Source organism: Strix uralensis, chromosome 22, assembly GCF_047716275.1.
Source record: "Strix uralensis isolate ZFMK-TIS-50842 chromosome 22, bStrUra1, whole genome shotgun sequence".
Classification (NCBI taxonomy): Eukaryota; Metazoa; Chordata; class Aves; order Strigiformes; family Strigidae; genus Strix; species Strix uralensis.
Window position 1 is genome coordinate 4,956,481 of NC_133993.1, and position 18,586 is coordinate 4,975,066.

General features: G+C 50.2%; 1 protein-coding gene and 1 pseudogene across 1 annotated transcript; both read left to right on the forward strand.

The window, feature by feature from the left end:
- The first annotated feature begins 2,434 nt into the window (after positions 1 to 2,434).
- LOC141953702 (feather keratin Cos1-2-like) lies at positions 2,435 to 3,249 on the forward strand (annotated as a pseudogene).
- Positions 3,250 to 15,032: 11,783 nt separating this feature from the next.
- On the forward strand, positions 15,033 to 15,757 carry LOC141953721 (feather keratin Cos1-2-like). The gene is made up of 2 exons (XM_074892513.1): positions 15,033 to 15,103; positions 15,448 to 15,757. The coding sequence occupies exons 1-2, from the start codon at positions 15,057 to 15,059 to the stop codon at positions 15,755 to 15,757; spliced, it is 357 nt and encodes a 118-aa protein (XP_074748614.1). The 5' UTR covers positions 15,033 to 15,056.
- The last annotated feature ends 2,829 nt before the right edge of the window (positions 15,758 to 18,586 follow it).

Here is an 18,586-nt window from a genome sequence, read left to right on the forward strand (position 1 = left end):
CAGCAGCTTCCCAGAGCTGTCCCCGAGCTCAGCGCCTGCAAACAGCAGCCACTCACCTCCTGCCCATGGCACGGAGGAGGCTGAGAGCCTCCCTTCAGCTGCCCCTCTGCAGGCCGAGCACAATGCCTCCGAGCTGCTCTCTAGCAGAGGGGATGGGAGGCCAAGGGTGACCTGGGCGTGCAGGGTTCAGGGAGGGCAGGGGACAGGGGGAATCACAGAGTCACAGTGTAGCTGAGCAGGGACCTGCAGAGGTTGTCTGGATCAACCCCCCCTTGCAACAGATCCCCTTAAATCAAGTCACTCAAAGTCACATTCAGTCCAGCCCTGAACACCTCCCAGGGTGGACACTGCCAAACTTCTCTGGGAAACATGTTCCTTCTCTCCTTCTCCAGCCTGGAGACACTGTTGGGTGTTTTCCACAGACTTGCTGGGACTCCCCCACTTCCCACTACTCATGGCATTCATGAAAACTTTAAACAGCATTGCTCCTACTACTGATCCCTACTACTAGATCACAGTAGTGAGTGATGGCCGGCTCGGCTTTGGACTATGGTCACAAAACGTTGAGCCTGGTAGTCCAGCCAATATCCCACCCAGCTGATCATCCTCTTCCTGAACCCATTCATTTCCAAGGTGGACATAAGAGAAGTGCGAGAGAGGTTGTCAAGGTCTTGCTAAACTGTAGGTACACACCTCCCCTGCCCTTTCCTTGTCCACAGTGCCTGTTACCTCCTGACACACCAGCAAGGTTTCCCTCAGCTACACGAGAGCCTCAGCTTAGCAGCAGCTCCACGAAGAGGGGAATCAGCCCTGGCTGAGCTCTCCCAGCAGAGCTCCCTGGCACTGATCTCCCCGAGGTCACTCAAGGGAAGGGGGGAAGCCTTGGCTGCACTGTGTCCAAGCTGGGCCTGACTCAGGCAGACAAATATTCAGGAGGGGAGATGGGCTTAGAACATTTACCCACTGTACACAGCCCATGTCAGAAAGAGAGTCTCTTCTGGACACCTCTGTGGGGCAGCAGCAGGCTTTGGGGGATGTGGTGTTGAACCACATGTTGCTGGGCACTCAGAGTGAGATTCCAATGTGGGGCAGGAAGGTTTCTATGGTCTGAAATCCCAAGCCATCATCATTTCTTTGGATTTGCTTGTGAAACCCACAGGGTCTGTCCTTCCCCTCACAGCACAGCGATATCAGGCTTCATGCTCCTTTCATTCAGTACCTGTTTCATCCACGAACTTGGTCCCTGCCTGATACAGCACCAGGTTGATGGGATGCACAAATACATTTGTCATGTGCAGGGACCTGAGAGAGGGCCATGTCCCAGCCCAGACACCACCGACACTGCACGGGAAGCAGATGCACTCAGGGATGGCCAGCACATGGTCAGCAGGATTCCTCAGCCTTTCTCCTTGCCCAGAAAGCAATCCCCGTCCTTCTGAACTCTCTAGAGCTGGGGAGAGCAGCCGTGTCCTGGCCTGGAGAGGCAGGGAGGGGGCACTGCCAGCCGTGCTGAGGCACTCCCACTGCTGTTACACTGAATTAAACTAAGGAGCCAAGCTGGAGTGAAACCATCCTTGTAGTGGCCTGAAATCGGCAGCAGCGGAGCGTGAGCTTTGGAGGGGCAGGAACAGGAGGGCTCAGGATCCAGGGGCTGCACTTCAGAGTGTCTTCCCTGGACACATCTCTAGCAGGCTGGTGCCATCACCGTTCAGCTGCACTCAGGCTCCTTCTGACCCTGGCAACCTGCTGCTCTGTGGTGCTCATGCACAGAGCAGAGGAGAGTGTCCCTGCCATGAGCAGCACATTCCCTCATGATAAAGGTCACACACAAGAACATAAAAAGAGAGGCTCCTGCACACCATCATGGAATTATACACATGTCTATGCTCCCAGATGCATTAAAAAAACTCCATCTGCTTACAAGTAAAGACAAGGAAAGAACACAGATGGGAACACCATGGCCCACGGACTCTGCTGAGCATCCCAAGGGACCAAGCAGTGTTAGGCAGGATGGGGTCAAACCGCAGCACCACAACACCTACACCTCGGGAGGCAACAAAAAAGTGACCACTGATGTGAGTTGAAGAAGGAGGCAGGAAAAGAACATGACATGGCACAATCTCATGCATGGGAGCCCACGGCATCCATCTGAGGATGGCTGGAGCTTCTTCCTCAGAAACAACATTTCAAACAGCCCCACCAGAGTGACCCAGACTGACATCACTTGTCTGCACTAAAAGCATCCAACACTTGAGCTGAGTCTTCTGCCAGCACTGCTGCATTCCTGCCCTAGAAATCCTGGGGCCTTTCATCCCAGTGCTCAGAACAAGCCTTCACTGGGGAATGGGCATGGCACAAACCTGGAAATGAAAAGGAGCAGTGCAGGAAATGAAAGCACAGCCCATAGCATTAGCTGCGATGGTTTGCATTCAAGATGAGCTTGTCAGAAAATTGTTACCTCTGCAAAGGTGCCTCTGGTCCTGCGGCAGTGAAGGGCAGGTATAAAAGGCAGCCCAAGTCCCTGCTCTCTCATGCCCTTCTCTTGGCTCCTTCTGCTTGGGAACTAGGTGAGTCTGAAGCCCCTTCTCCTCCTTGTCCACAGTGAGATTGCCACTTTAGAGACATCCCAGCTGGTATTGCTCTGTCCTGTCCTGGGGTTTGGATCTTCTTGTCATGACAGAGGGAACTAAGGACAAGGTCTGTGTACAGAGAGATTGGCAAGTTAAGGCGGTTTCGGTTTATGAATTAGGAGAGATCTTCGTTGGGTCAGGCTGCTCTTTTTTGTGGGCATGAAGACCATACGGCTTCTGGCAGAGCTTCCAGCTCCCTACTCAGCAGTAGACATGGCTCCTTTGTGACAGGGTAATCAAGGAAGCTCCTCACCCACCCTTGTGCTCGGCTTCCTCCCTGCTTCTACCCAGGTGCACCTCCACCCTCAGAGACATGTCCTGCTATGACCAGTGCCTGCCATGCCGGACCTGTGGCCCCACCCCGCTGGCCAACAGCTGCAATGAGCCCTGTGTCAGGCAGTGCCAGAGCTCCACCGTCGTCATCCAGCCCTCCCCCGTGGTGGTGACCCTGCCCGGACCCATCCTCAGCTCCTTCCCACAGAACACCGTTGTGGGCTCCTCCACCTCCGCTGCCGTTGGCAGCATCCTCAGCTGTGACGGAGTGCCCATCAACTCTGGGGGCTTTGACCTCTCCTGCATTACCAGCCGCTACTGTGGCAGAAGGTGCCCACCCTGCTAAAGGTGTTAGGAAATCCCCAGGGACACACCTGGAGGAACTCAGAAAATGTCGCTGCGCAGAGGATGAACATTTTGGAGGTTGTTTTCAGGATAGCTGAATTGTTTTGCCTTTCGTTCCATTTTCTTTGTTTGCTTCCTACCACCTCACCCAGACAGTCTCCCCAGCACCAGCTGGAGAAGGCCCATTTATCTCCTCTCCCTCCGTGGGACAGGCAGAGAGACATCATGCAGGAACTTCTCTATGGCCAAGGACTGCAGATTCTCAGCTGCCCCCAGGGCTCCCTGCACTGCTGACCTCCACTTGGAGTGATTTTGTTTCCTTCTTTTGACTCATTAAAGTTCTGCTGCATTCAAGCCTGGCCTCCATGTGGTCTTTCCCTCTGTGGACACGCCCCAAACTGCCAAAGGAGAAGGGTGTTGCTCTGGGTGGAAGGGGGTGAGGGCACAAGGAGACCTTGCCTTGTTGTGTCTCTGTGCACAAATGCCCAGAAAGGCAGGAGGCTCTGAGGGCTCAGCAGCCCCATCAGCTCCTGAGCAAGAGCGTTCCTCTTGCTATGGCTGGAGCTGCACTGCCTTGGCAGGGGGTTGGCTTTGGGCTCTGAAAGGTGATTTGCTTTGCAGAATGGCAAGAGTGGTAAAGAAGGGAAGAGCCCTTGGGATGGCCCAGAGCTGCTACTCCACCTTCCTCTGCCCTCCACCACTCAATCTAGGGGCCATGGCCAGCACACATGGACGGGACTAGCAGGGAAAAGTCGCCCATGCTGCTGAATGTCTTGAGGCTGGAAATTGGAGCTGCACCTGTGGGAGCTGAGGGTAGTCAGCACAGAAATGGGGACAGTGAAACAGTGTATTTCTGAGGGGGATCTAATTGCTCTGAGACAGAGTGTGCAGGAGAACATGAAGATCAGTGAGGACAAGGGTGCTGGGTGCACTTCCCAAGAGAGCTGTGGGTAAGTGCAGAGCTCTTGACTGCTTCACTGGTCCCTCCAGAGAGTTTGTGCTCAGGAACTGGCTGCCATTGTGGGGAGAGAGGATTTTATTACATGTAAATCTCATCCCTTCTGATCGGTGGAAACGTGTCTCAGCAGACACTACACTCTCATATGCTATTTTCTATGTGAACATCCAGATGCCTTGACAAAATTGTACAAGTGGAAGAATGGAAATCCCCTCACACATGTCCTTCATCAAGAGGGAATTACAGCTCATGAAGCACAGCTCAGAACATCTGAAAGACAAAAACTCTATAACAGCATTTCACTTGCATGTCTGAAATCTTTTTTCCCTAGTCATGCTGCTAATCACCATCATCACCATCCCATATAGACCTCCTATGCTACCAGACTAAACCTTATAAGAAGCAGAAGGTACCTCAGGTCCTTGGCAATGATGATACCATCTGCAATTGTCCTTGTAGAAGAGGGAGGGATGGCATTGTTTCTGACAGATGAGTAAGACCCTTGGCCAAAGCACTGCCAAAGCTCTGCTACTGACTGTTGGCATGACCTCTAGTTTGAATGCACAACTGTGGAGATGTGGAAAATTTAGGATAAGGGCACAGTTGCCATGCAGGCTTTACACTTCAAATGAGGGTATTGTTTCCAGAATTGGTTGTCTTTTAATAGTGATTTAAACCATGCTGTGTGTCTGCTGTGTGTAAGGCAGGCACTGAGCTGTCTCAACCTGTGCTTCTTATTTCACTGCTGTGGCCTGTTTCTATGGCCCATGTGTCTTCATCTACATGGGACCCCCCTTCAGCAGGGTCACTAGGCAGAGCAGTGCTTCTTGTTTTCATTGTTCTTATTCCCCATCTCAACCCCTTGATTTAGGCCCTAAGAAACAGGGATGCAAAAGCTGCTCTGAGCAGGTTCAGGAACTGGCATTTGTTCACATGAAGTAAACAACTGGCAGGGTGTTGTGACCCTCACCTGAAGACCGTTGTACATTGAGGAGTTCTGGATCCATGTAACAGATAACCTGAGGTGATCCTGGCCTCTGCTGTGTTGTGCTACACGCAGAGCCCTCCTCCTCCAGGACTGTAGTCTCAGAGCAGGACTGGCTGCTCTGCGTCATGCTGACACCTCTCCAACTAGTAAAACATTGTTAGAAGCTGGGGTTGTCCAGCAGACACATTTGCCTTTCAAGAACCTTTCTTGGCCTGTACAGAAAGCGTCTGGGTCCTGATGCAGGACCGTAGGTTACTGGGTTTGGGGTATAGCAGCTGCTCCCCATAGTGTCATCCTGCCAGAGTAGTCAGAGGCCGCTGCTCTATGTTTGCTGTGCTGCCTCAGGGGTATGGGCACAGCCTCCTGCCTTCCCAGGGGACTGTGGCCCAGCACTAGAAGGAATGCAGTCTGTTCCCATGGTGTGGAAAAAACCTGCTCCAGTGTGGGTTTCTCTCCATGGGTCATGGTTTCTGTCAGGAGTCTGCTCTAGCTTGGCTCCTGACAGAAACTGGCTGCAACATCCTCAGGGCATCTCCACTTACTCCAGGGTGAAGTCCTCTGTGGGCTGCAGGGTGGATCTCTGCTCCATTGTGGTCCTCCATGGGTTGCAGGGGGACAATCTGCATTACCACTGTCTTCTCCATGGCTCCAGAACCTGGAGAACCTCCTTATCCTCTTACTTCACTGATCTTGGTGTCTGCATAGTTGTTTCTCTCACATTTTCTCATTCTTCTCTTGCAGCTGCTGTGCAGAGGCTTTTACCCTTCCTTGAATATGGTGTGACAGAGGCTCTTCCAACGTTGCTGATGAGCTCAGGTTTGGCCAGCAGCAGGTCCACCTTGGAGCCAGCTGTTACTGGCTCTGTCCAACATGGTGGTAGCTACTGGCAACTTCTCACAGAAGCCACCCCTGCAGCCCTTCCACTACCAAAACCTTGGCAGGTAAATCAAATGCACTCTCCTTATTCTTGTGCTATTATGTGCAGAAACCGTTTTGCATATAGGAACTTTGGCTTCAGGATAAACTCAGCCAGCTCATGATGACCGAGGAGACTGCAAGCAGGTCCCTCTCCCTGCAGGCAAGTACACCACCTGCACCTGCATGCAAAACACAAGAAAAACCACCAGCACATCAGTTAAAATGGGGGGGGGGGGGGCGGGAATTACATGAACATTCACAGAGTAGTCAAACCATTTTTTCAGCTGCTTTGTAAATTACTTTTGCTTCTGTAATTCTCTGCCTTTTGAAGACAGAGTATTTACCTTAAAGTGAGTCTAGAGGTGGGTTCACTACTACATCACTTCTGGTGCACCAGCCTCAGTGTCTGCAGCCTGAGGGGAGTCTGGCTTGTCGCAGGCACACACCCTTCTGCTGCCACATGAGTGTGTCACTGTGGCACCGCTCCCTTTGCAAGGGCAGGGGTTGGTCTCAGACCCTTGAGGAGGTCACTAACTTCAGGCCGGAGTTTCTAACATGCAGGATTTGTTTTTTCTTTTACATGTAACTGGTGAATTCTTTGTGGGGCTGCAGCCCATACACACGGAAATACACATACAAACATTGGTGTGCACAGATGTTCTCTGTGTGTGTTTGGGAAAGTGTGTCCACGACTGTGCATGTATTTTAGCACACGCACATGTCTTCGTGCAGGAGAGCATGAATGTGTGTGACTGATCAGCATGTATGTAATTGTGTGGGCACAGGTGATGTAGATGTGTGCTTTTGTGTGTGTACATGTGTGTAGAGGAGCATGCATGTATATCTGTATGCAAATGCATGCATGCAATGTTACCGTAAAAGCTGGCAGAGGAACTCTAAGACTCGTTTTGGAGTTTTAGAGCAGGAACGTGCATATGTGTAAGCATACATGTGTTTGACTATCTGTGCGTACATTTGGCATGGGGGGGTGGATGTGCATGTTGGTATGAACATGGGCTCCTTTGGCAACATGTGTGCACACCCCTCTTTCTAAGGGACACGTACGAGTTGCTCTGTGGGTGCGTGTCAGACCATGTGTGTGGTTGTGCCTGTGTGTGTGAATTCGTTTGTGTACTGAAGGGAAATTCAAAGTGTAACTGCTCATCAGTGGTGATCTGTGACCAAGGAATGTTCTGGCAGGGAGGGCAAGAAGGCCCAGGTGCAGAAGGGGTGAAAGTGGCTGGCAGCAGGGATGCCAGAGACAGAAGGACTCCCTGCAAGGGAGTGCAGTTTCCCTTGGTGAGGACAGAAGAAACAGCTGCAGCATTGTCTTGTAGCAGTGCTGGAATGTGAACGCTCAGTGGCCACCTTTGGGCAGCAGAGCAGGTGCTGGGGGACAGACCCAATGCCAGGCTGAGGTGCCTCATGCCAGCCCTCACAGGATTGGTGCTGGTGCCAGTGCACATAAGGAATCGGCTCCTGACGCATCTTTGCAGACTCCTTGTAGAAATTATTATGGTGGTAACACTCTAATATTTTGATCATTTGGTGATGGTGACTTTTTTCATATCTAACCAAAAGTATGTGTTTAATTTGCCTGAAAGTGTGCAATAAAAATTCCCAAACAGCACCCATATCTGTGTGTGTGAGCATGTCTGTGCGTGTGTATACGTTGGTGTGCATATAGGTGTGCATGTGTGTGCACCCATGAGGGTGCGTCAAAGGTCTTGCTTAAATCCATGTACAGCCCATCCACTGCCCCTCCCCTTCCCCACAGTGCCAGTCACCTCCTCACAGAAAGCAATGAGGTTGCTCAGGCGTGATTTGCTCTCAGTAAACCCATGTCAGCTGCTCCCAACACACTTCTTGCCTTTCAGTTGTTTAGGAACAGGTTCCGAGAGTATTTGCTCCATCTCCATTCCAGGGACTGAGTAGAGACTGTCCAGCCAGCTCCTCAAACACCCTTGGATACATCTCAGGTGGTCCCATGAGCTTGTGTATATCCAGATGAGAGTAAGAGCTCCTGAGTTCTTCTTCTACTGTGGGTGCTGCTTCATTCCCTGAGAGCCTGCGGGAAGTTTGAGAGATGTGGTGAGCCTGAGGAGAAGCCATATTAGTAAAAACTGAGTAGAAATAGGCATTGAGTACATCAGCCTTTTCCCTATCATTTGTCACCAGGTCCCCATCCTCACTGAGCAATAAGCCCACATCTAGTTAGCCTTCCAAGCACTTCAATCCCATGGCCAAACCCCATAGCCATGTCCAAAGTTCTCAAGGACAGATGGAGAGCAGGGAGAAAGCTTTTTTGTGTGTGAATGGGCTCAAGCTGTTCATGTTACTCTCATCATCTGCATCTCCCCCTCACAGCAGGTGCAGATCATTCTCCCCTCAACCACACTGAAACCTTTGAGACAGGACTTGCAGAAGATTAATCTGCTGAGTCCAACACCTCTGTGTGTGTACATGTGTGTGTGTGTGTGGTTGGTGTCTGCAAGTGGAGGCCTATAACAATTAGTGATTAATGTGTACAGAGAAAATATCCTAATCTTGAGAATAGATATATCCTGGCAGAATTGCTCAAACAAGGCAGATAAAAAAGAACATCTTGGCTGGACAACAGAGTTGGGAAACATCCAAGGGGAAGAAATTTCCAGATTTTACTTACCACCTACACAGCTGTCAAGCTTGAAGGAGTCACCCCGTGGATACACCACAGCAGGACCAAGCCAGCCACACCACCAGAATGGACTGTTAAACAAGAAGGACTTCTGCGCTTAAAATTAACCCGGGAATCATGAAGTCCTGGGTTACACCTCTTGTGGTGATCTCAGGAGGTGCAGAAGTTGATACAGACGGGGGGGGGGCGATGCAGACTTAGATGAAAACTTGATTCTAACTTTGATACAAGGGTTTGGTAGAATGCATAATCTTACTAGTGTTACAGCACGCATCCCATTTCCTCATTCAACTAGTCAGCCTATCCCGTGGGCTGTTCTACCAATGAATTCATCTTTGTTAGGGGAATATGATAACATCAAAAAAGCCTTTGAACGGGCTAACGTCTCCTATTATTTAGAGAAAGAGAACAAGTGTAGACAAAGAGGTAGTGATGTCTTACAAGATGCTACTCCTTGGAGATTAGGAGATAATAGAACAGTATTCGGGAGGGGTTCAGAGGAACAATGTCCCTAAGGATCACAACCCTTAAATGCCCAGTTTTTGGGCCTCTGGCAGACAGGCTGCAGGATTACTGGAACTCTGTGTTACTGCTAGCAAAGTGCCTAATGGGGCCACCGCTCCAGAATGTACTAACCTTAGGAAAAAAGTCAGAGTTTGGACAAGACCTTTAGAAGATCTATAAGAGGTATATAGGTATTGGAGGTATATAGGAAAGGTAGACTGGTGCTTTAATTGGGGCACGAAGCCTATTTATGACAGCAGAGCTAGTTGGAGGTGCCCCAATGTCCTAAATCATAGTAAAATATCAATCCTAAATTCTACTTTGATGATGACAGAATATTGTAAGAAACAAAATTTCTCAAATGGAGATTGTAAACAAGGAATTTTGTCTCCACGTTACACGACATGGGTCACATCAAATGGATATTGGACTACCTGACTACAGCTTAGTACAATAACTAGACAAGTAACTTTAGGATTACTGACCCTATGTCGTACACGGAAAAAGAAGTCAATCAAAGCACGATACTGGGGACAAATTAAAAGGGATACCGAAACAGAAAAAGACCTTGATACCTGGACAGGGCCTTCCATAGCAGTACCCAACTTGATTGGAGGCTCCAAAGTTTCCTATTACCAGGACTAATGACTTTAGAAAATCAAGTAATGATAGAGAATTTGACTTGGCAAGTAGAAACCACTCATTAAGAGAGCTTTAAACTAGGTTTGAAGGGAGAAGGGGACAAAACTGGAACTCCCAGAAATAAGCCCCAGGGTAGATTACCAGAGCTTGTGGGCTGTTGTGGCAGTGATGACCCTCACCCTGCCATCTCAGTGGAGGCAAGGGATGTAGACATGCAGCACACCAAAGATGCAAGGGATACTGATGGATCAGTAACTGTGTTAACACCTGTGAAAGGTCAGGCCGGACTTAGGACCTCTAAATGCAAAAAGGTGCTGGGGACATCAATCCATCTGAAGTGCATCTATACCAATGCACACAGCATGGGTAACAAACAGGAGGAGCTTGAAGCTGTGATGCAACAGGAAAATTATGATGTAGTGACTATTCCAGAAACATGGTGGGATGTCTCCCATGACTGGAGTACGCCAGTTGATGGCCACAAGCTCTTTAGAAGGGACAGATAAGGCAGGAGAGGCGGTGGGGTGGCGCGGCACTGTATGTTAGGGACTGTTAGGATTGCTTCGATCACATGTGTAGTGAAGACAGGGTGGAGTGTCTTTGCATTAGAATCAGGGGGAAGGCCAACAGGGCAGATGTTGTAGTAGGAGTCTACTATAGGCCACCCAACCAGGACAGAGAGGTGGATGAAATATTCTATAGGCACTTAGGAGTAATCTCATGATCGCTTGCCCTTGTTCTTGTGGGAGACTTTAACTTCGCAGGCATCTGCTGGAAATACAACACAGCAGAGCAGGACCAGTCCCAGAGATTCCTGGAATGTGTGGGAGATAACTTCCTGACACAGCTGGTGAGTGAACCGAGCAGAGAAGGTGCCCTGCTGGATCTCCTCTTTGTGAACAGAGAAGGACTGGTGGATGATGTGGTGGTTGGAGGTTGACTAGGGCACAGCAGTCCTGAAATAATGGAGTTCTCTATTCTTAGAGAGGCCAGGAGAGGGGGCAGCAGAACTGCCATCCTGGACTTCCCAAGGGCTGACTTTGACTTGTTTAGGCACCTGCTTGAGAGAATCCCTTGGGAGACGGTCCTGAAGAGTATAGGGGTCCAGGAAGGCTGGACACTCTTTAAGAAGGAAGTCTTAATGGCACAGGAGCAGGCTGTCACCAGGTGCTATAAGAGAAGCTGGCACCAGAGAAGACTTCCCTGGCTAAACAGGGAGCTTTGGCTGCAACTCAGGGAGAAAAGGAGAGTTTATGGCCTTTGGAAGAAGGGGCTAGTGATTCACAATGATTACAAAGATGCTGTAAGGCTATGCAGGGCAGAAATCAGGAGGTCTAAAGCCCAGCTAGAAATTAATTTGGCTTCAGCCGTCAAAGATAACAAGAAATGTTTCTATAAGTACATCAACAGCAAAAGAAAGACCGGGGAGAGCCTCCATCCCCTGCTACACGCAGGAGGAAACATGGTAACAAGTGATGAGGAAAAGGCTGAGGTGCTTAATGGCTTCTTTGCCTCAGTCTTTAATAACAAGACTAGCTGTACTGAGGGAATCCAGCCTCCTCAACCAGAAGACAGAGACTGGGAGAACGACCCCCCCACAATCGAGGAGACAGTCAGTGACCTACTGCATCACACAGACATACACAAGTCTATGGGACTGGATGGGATACACCCGAGGGTGATGAAGGAGCTGGCTGGGGTGCTCGGCAAACTGCTTTCCATCATTTCCCAGCAGTCCTGGCTGACCGGGGAGGTCTCAACAGATTGGAAACTGGCCAATGTGACGCCCATATATAAGAAGGGTCGGAAGGATGATCTGGGAAATTACAGGCCTATCAGCTTGACTTTGGTGCCCGGGAAGCTGATGGAGCAGCTCATCCTGAGCACCATCACACAACACATGCCGGACAACCAGATGATCAGGCCCAGTCAACATGGGTTTAGGAAAGGCAGGTCCTGCTTGACAAAGCTGATCGTCTTCTATGACAGGGTGACCCGCTTATTGGATGAGGGAAAGTCTGGGCATGTTGTCTACCTTGACTTTAGTAAGGCCTTTGACACCGTTTCCCACATCATTCTCCTGGCAAAACTGGCTGCTTGCAGCTTGGATGGGCACAAGCTTTCCTGGGTGAAAATCTGACTGTCTGGCCGGGCCCAAAGAGTTGTGGTGAATGGAGTCAAATCCGGTTGGCGGCCGGTCACGAGTGGTGTCCCCCAGGGCTGGGTTTTGGGGCCACTCCTGTTTAACATCTTTATTGATGATCTAGACGAGGGGATCAACTGCACCCTCAGTAAGTTTGCAGATGACACCCAGTTGGGTGTGTTGATCTGCTCGAGGGTAGGGAGGCTCTGCAGAGGGATCTGGACAGGCTGGAGCGACGGGCTGAGGCCAACTGGGGGAGTTTCAATAAGGCCAAATGCCGGGTGCTGCACTTGGGCCACAACAACCCCCAGCAGCGCTACAGGCTTGGGGAGGAGTGGCTGGAGAGCTGCCAGTCAGGGAGGGACCTGGGGGTGTTCATTGACAGCCGGCTGAACATGAGCCAGCAGTGTGCCCAGGTGGCCCCACAGAAAGGCCAATGGCATCCTGGCTTGTATCAGCAATAGTGTGACCAGCAGGGTGAGAGAAGGGATCTTACCCCTGTACTCGGCACTGGTGAGGCCGCACCTCGATTACTGTGTTCAGTTTTGGGCCCCTCACTCCAAAAAGGCCATTGAATGACTCGAGCGTGTCCAGAGAAGGGCAACGGAGCTGGTGCAGGGTCTGGAGCACAAGTCTGGTGCGGAGCAGCTGAGGGAACTGGGGTTGTTTAGTCTGGAGAAGAGGAGGCTGAGGGGAGACCTCATCACCCTCTACAACTACCTGAAAGGAGGTTGGAGAAAGGTGGGGATGAGTCTCTTTAACGAACTAACAAGTGATAGGACAAGAGGGAATGGCCTCAAGCTGTGCCAGGGCAGGGTCAGAGTGGCTCTTAGGAAGGATTTCTTTGCAGAAGGGGTTGTTGGGCATTGGAATGGGCTGCCCAGGGCAGGGGGGCAGTCCCCATCCCTGGAGGGGTTTAAGAGTCGAGTTGACCCAGCGCTGAGGGATCTGGTGGAGTTGAGAACTGTCAGTGTGAGGTTAATGGTTGGACTGGATGATTTTCAAGGTCTTTTCCAACCTTGATGATTCTGTGATTCTGTGAAATTACAAGACCAGTACACCTCTCAAGACCCCCTGACTTTGTCAGTGTATAGAAACCAGTAACGTTATTTTTATTTTTGTATTTTACTGCAATGTATATAACTTGATTTATATTCATTTATATTTCAAGTATACTTGAAGCAGCTCCTCTTTCAAGAGCTCCTCCAATAAATCAACCTCTCTCCAATGTTCTCCCTCAGCCAAGGGGACATCTGGAGAATGGTGCATGAAGAGATGTCATCTGGATCATTCCCATTGGCTGAGCTGGTGAGTGAAGCCTGCCCAAGACTTCTAGCAAACACTTCCAATGCCTTACATGTTTAAGGAGAGCTGGATTAAGGGGGATTTCTCTACTCTTAAGCCACATGAGACTTCTGGTATGTAAATTCCTAAGGAGGGAGAAAGGAGGGAAAGGGATCCTTCAGATGGTGGTTCAGATCCAACTGTCTTAGATACCTACCTGAGGATGAGATTCGTTCTCCCCTAGAGCATTAATCAAGAATCCTCCTTTATCTGCAGGGAGGGCATAGATGAAACCCCTCAGTTCACCGGGGTTCTCAACAGAGCTACCTTGAGGGGGTTTCAACTGAGAGGATTTTGCCTTCAACCACTGAGGCATGGGTGCCTCTGCCCAAGTAGAGATGTCTGACTTTTTCATCTAAGCTTCTCACTAGCTTCCTGCCTTAGTCTGTAAAGACAACATTGCACTTCTAGTGGGTTTTTAATCATGTCTATGAGGCAAGATGGGCCATGTCTCTCTCCCAAGAACCTTTACTCTGTCCAAAAATGGGGGGTAAGCTGAGGAACTGAGATAAGAGGACTTCATCATACACCTTTCAAGTGGGTGAGCAGAAGTCCTTCCCCTGACTCTGAAATGGCAAAATTCCAAAGAGGTGACTCCTACCCCTAGCAGCTATGCTGAGAAGCAGAGGTCAGTGGAGGAAACGGTGGTATTAACAAAAGCTAACTGTGCTAAGACATGGAAGAAAGAAAATGTACAAGACCATGAGTCACTGAGTAATGACTGTCATGATAGCCTGCTGTCCTGTGTCCCTGCCATCTCATTTGGAAAATTCAGTGTCTCTTCCCTGGACACATCTCTAGCAGGCTGGTGCCATCACCGTTCAGCTGCTCTCACACTCTTTCTGACCCTTGGAACATGCTGCTCTGTGGTGCTCATGGATAGAGCAGAGGAGAGTGTCCAGGCCATGAGCAGCACATTCCCTCGTGATGAAGGACACATAAGGAAGCACATAGGCTCATGAACACCAGGGTGGAATTATATAAAAATATGTGTTCCCATCTACATCCCCACAAACCCATCTCCTTACAAGTAAACACAAGAAAAGAACACAAATGGGAACACAACGGACCACAGACTCTGCTGAGGATCCCTGGGCACTGGGCAGTGTTAGGCAGGATGGGGTGAAACCCCAGCAGCACAACACCTACATTTGGGGAGGTAACAAGTGACCACTGAGGTGAGCTGAGGAGGGAGGCAGGGAAAGACAATGACATGGCACAATCTCATGCATGGGAGCCCATGGCATCCAGCTGAGGATGGCTGGAGCTTCTTCCTCAGAAACAACATTTCAAACAGCCCCACCGGAGTGATCCAGACTGACATCACTTGCCTGCTCTGGAAACATTCAACAGTTGAGCTGAGACTTCTGCCAGCACTGCTGCATTCCTGCCCTAGAAATCCTGGGGCCTTTCATCCCAGTGCTCAGAACAAGCCTTCACTGGGGAATGGGCATGGCACAAACCTGGAAATGAAAAGGAGCAGTGCAGGAAATGAAAGCACAGCCCATAGCATTAGCTGCGATGGTTTGCATTCAAGATGAGCTTGTCAGAAAATTGTTACCTCTGCAAAGGTGCCTCTGGTCCTGCGGCAGTGAAGGGCAGGTATAAAAGGCAGCCCAAGTCCCTGCTCTCTCATGCACTTCTCTTGGCTCCTTCTGCTTGGGAACCAGGTGAGTCTGAAGCCCCTTCTCCTCCTCTTCCACAGTGAGATCTGCACTTGATAAACACGATATTGCTCTGTCCTGTCCTGGGGTTTGGATTTTCTTGTCATGACAGAGGGAAATGAGGACCAGGTCTGGTTGGAGAAAGATGGAGGGGTTTTAGTTTATGCATTAGGAGAGATCTTTGTTGGGCCAGGCTGAACTTTGTTGGGGAATGAAGACAGTGTGTCCCTTGTCAAAGCTTCCATCTCCCCAGTAAGTATTGTCCTTGGCTCTTTATGACAGGGTAACGAGTCAGCTCCTCACCCACCCTTGTGCTCTGCTTCCTCCCTGCCCTCTCTCCCAGGTGCACCTCCACCCTCAGAGACATGTCCTGCTACGACCAGTGCCTGCCATGCCGGCCCTGCGGCCCGACCCCGCTGGCCAACAGCTGCAATGAGCCCTGTGTCAGGCAGTGCCAGAGCTCCACCGTTGCCATCCAGCCCTCCCCCGTGGTGGTGACCCTGCCCGGCCCCATCCTCAGCTCCTTCCCACAGAACACCGTTGTGGGCTCCTCCACCTCCGCTGCCGTTGGCAGCATCCTCAGCTGTGACGGAGTGCCCATCAACTCTGGGGGCTTTGACCTCTCCTGCATTACCAGCCGCTACTGTGGCAGAAGGTGCCCCCCCTGTTAAAGGTGCTGTCAAAGCCCCACAGACACACCTTGAGGAACTCCGAACATGGTGCTGAGCAGAGGATCAACATTTTGGAGGTTGTTTTCAGGATAGCTGAATGGTTTTGTCTTTCTTTCCATTTTCTTTGTTTACTACCTCTCCCCTCACACACCCCAGCACCAACTGGGGAAGGCCCATCTATCTCGTCTTCCTCCCTCGGACAGGCAGACAGACATCATGCAGGAACTTCTCTATGGCCAAGGACTGCAGATTCTCAGCTGCCCCCAGGGCTTGCTGCACTTCTGACCTCCACTTGGAGTGATTTTGTTTCCTTCTTTTGACTCATTAAAGTTCTGCTGCATTCAAGCCTGGCCTCCATGTGGTCCTTCCCTCTGCGGACACGCCCCAAGCTGCCAAAGGAGAAGGGTGTTGCTCTGGGTGCAAGGGGGTGAGGGCACAAGGAGACCTTGCCTTGTTGTGTCTCTGTGCACAAATGCCCAGAAAGGCAGGAGGCTCTGAGGGCTCAGCAGCCCCATCAGCTCCTGAGCAAGAGCGTTCCTCTTGCTATGGCTGGAGCTGCACTGCCTTGGCAGGGGGTTGGCTTTGGGCTCTGAAAGGTGATTTGCTTTGCAGAATGGCAAGAGTGGTAAAGAAGGGAAGAGCCCTTGGGATGGCCCAGAGCTGCTACTCCACCTTCCTCTGCCCTCCACCACTCAATCTAGGGGCCATGGCCAGCACACATGGATGGGACTAGCAGGGAAAAGTCGCCCATGCTGCTGAATGTCTTGAGGCTGGAAATTGGAGCTACGCCTGTGGGAGCTGAGGGTAGTCAGCACAGAAATGGGGACAGTGAAACAGTGTATTTCTGAGGGGGATCTAATTGCTCTGAGACAGAGTGTGCAGGAGAACATGAAGATCAGTGAGGACAAGGGTGCTGGGTGCACTTCCCAAGAGAGCTGTGGGTAAGTGCAGAGCTCTTGACTGCTTCACTGGTCCCTCCAGAGAGTTTGTGCTCAGGAACTGGCTGCCATTGTGGGGAGAGAGGATTTTATTACATGTAAATCTCATCCCTTCTGATTGGTGCAAATGTGTCTCAGCAGACACTACACTCTCATATGCTATTTTCTATGTGAACATCCAGATGCCTTGAGAAATGTGTACAAGTGGAAGAATGGAAATCCCCTCACACATGCCCTTCATGAAGAGGGAATTATGGCTCATGAAGCACAGCTCAGAACAACTGAAACACAAAAGCTCTATAACAGCATTTCACTTCCATCTCTGAAATCTTTTTTCCCTAGTCATGCTGCTAATCACCATCATCATCATTCCATATAGACCTCCTATGCTACCACACTGAATCTTATAATAAGCAGAAGGTACTTCAGGTCCTTGGCAATGATGATACCATCTGCAATTGTCCTTGTAGGAGAGGGAGGGATGGCATTGTTTCTGACAGATGAGTAAGACCCTTGGCCAAAGCACTGCCAAAGTGCTGCTACTGACTCTTGGCATGACTCCTGGTTTGCTGGCTCAACTAAAGAGCTCTATGAAAGGTAGGAAAAGGCCACAGGACCCATGCAGGCTTTACACATCTAACTAAGGGCATTTGTGCCAGAGGTTAAGTTTTAGTTATGGTGATTTATACTACCGACTGAAAGAGCAGAAGCTGTTCTTTACATCACACTTATTCCTGTGCTGTACACCTTGATTTACACCCTATGAAACAAGGATGTGAAAGCTGCTGGTATTGTTCACTGCCAACACTGGCCAGTTTCTAGTGTTAGGCAGGTGAAATGATGACGAGATCTGTTTCCATTTGACGAAAATGTTCTAAAAGCCTGACTGACCAAAATGGGGTAATTCGTGTGTGGGTGGGACGTGCACATTGTCCTGTACTCTGGCAAGTGGGAAACACGTTGTGCTGTGCTGTGGACTGACTGACAACTGCTATGGGTTGCCCAGGGAGGTCACTGATCTTCCCTCCTCCAAAACCACCTGGATACGGTCCTGGGCAACTGGCTTGAGGTGGCCCTGCTTGAGCAGGGGGTTTGGACCAGATGACATCCAGAGGTCCCTTCCAACCTCAACTGTTCTGTGATTCTCTCATTCTGGGAGAGCAGCTGATGTAGAGCAGCTCAGGGTTCCCAGCATCTGAAGGCATGTAAGGTTATCTACACTATCCTTCTTTCTTTCTAGCTTTAGTGTTATTTAATGACATTTTAAGGAATGCTTGGAAGAGGCTGAGTTCCTCTTTAACTGGAACCAGCCACTCTCATTTCTGTTGCCCCAGCCTCGGTGTCTGCAGTCTGTGGAGAGTCTGGCTTGTCCCAGGGGACACCACGCTCTGCTGCTGTGTAAATACACCACTGAGGCATCACTTCCTTTACAGAGCAGGGGCCTGTCCCCCACCCCTTCAGGAAATCATAAGCACAGCTTGGAGCATCTAAGGCTGTAGGAATTTTCTCACTTGTGATGTGGGGATTCTTTGTGGCTACAGCAATATGGATGTTCTCTACTTTTTACATTATCCCTGACACAGAGACCCTGGACACAGAGAGGCTCAGTGACTAGAAAGGCCATAGCAGCTTCATCTCTCACATTTCTAGTGAGAAAACACCAGAATGAAGCACACTCAAACTCCTGATCTCAATAAAGCTGATGGGAATGGCCAGGAACTAATTCGTTGCTTTAACTGTAGGGCCTGAAGGACTTGCCTAGGACTTGTCATCGCAAGAGGCTGAGAGCTGGCATTGAACTTCCTGGTTGTCAGTGCTGTGTGTGCATGTTCATGCTCACATACATGTTCTTCTGGCTGTGCTCACGTGTCTATTTGCACATATGTGTGTC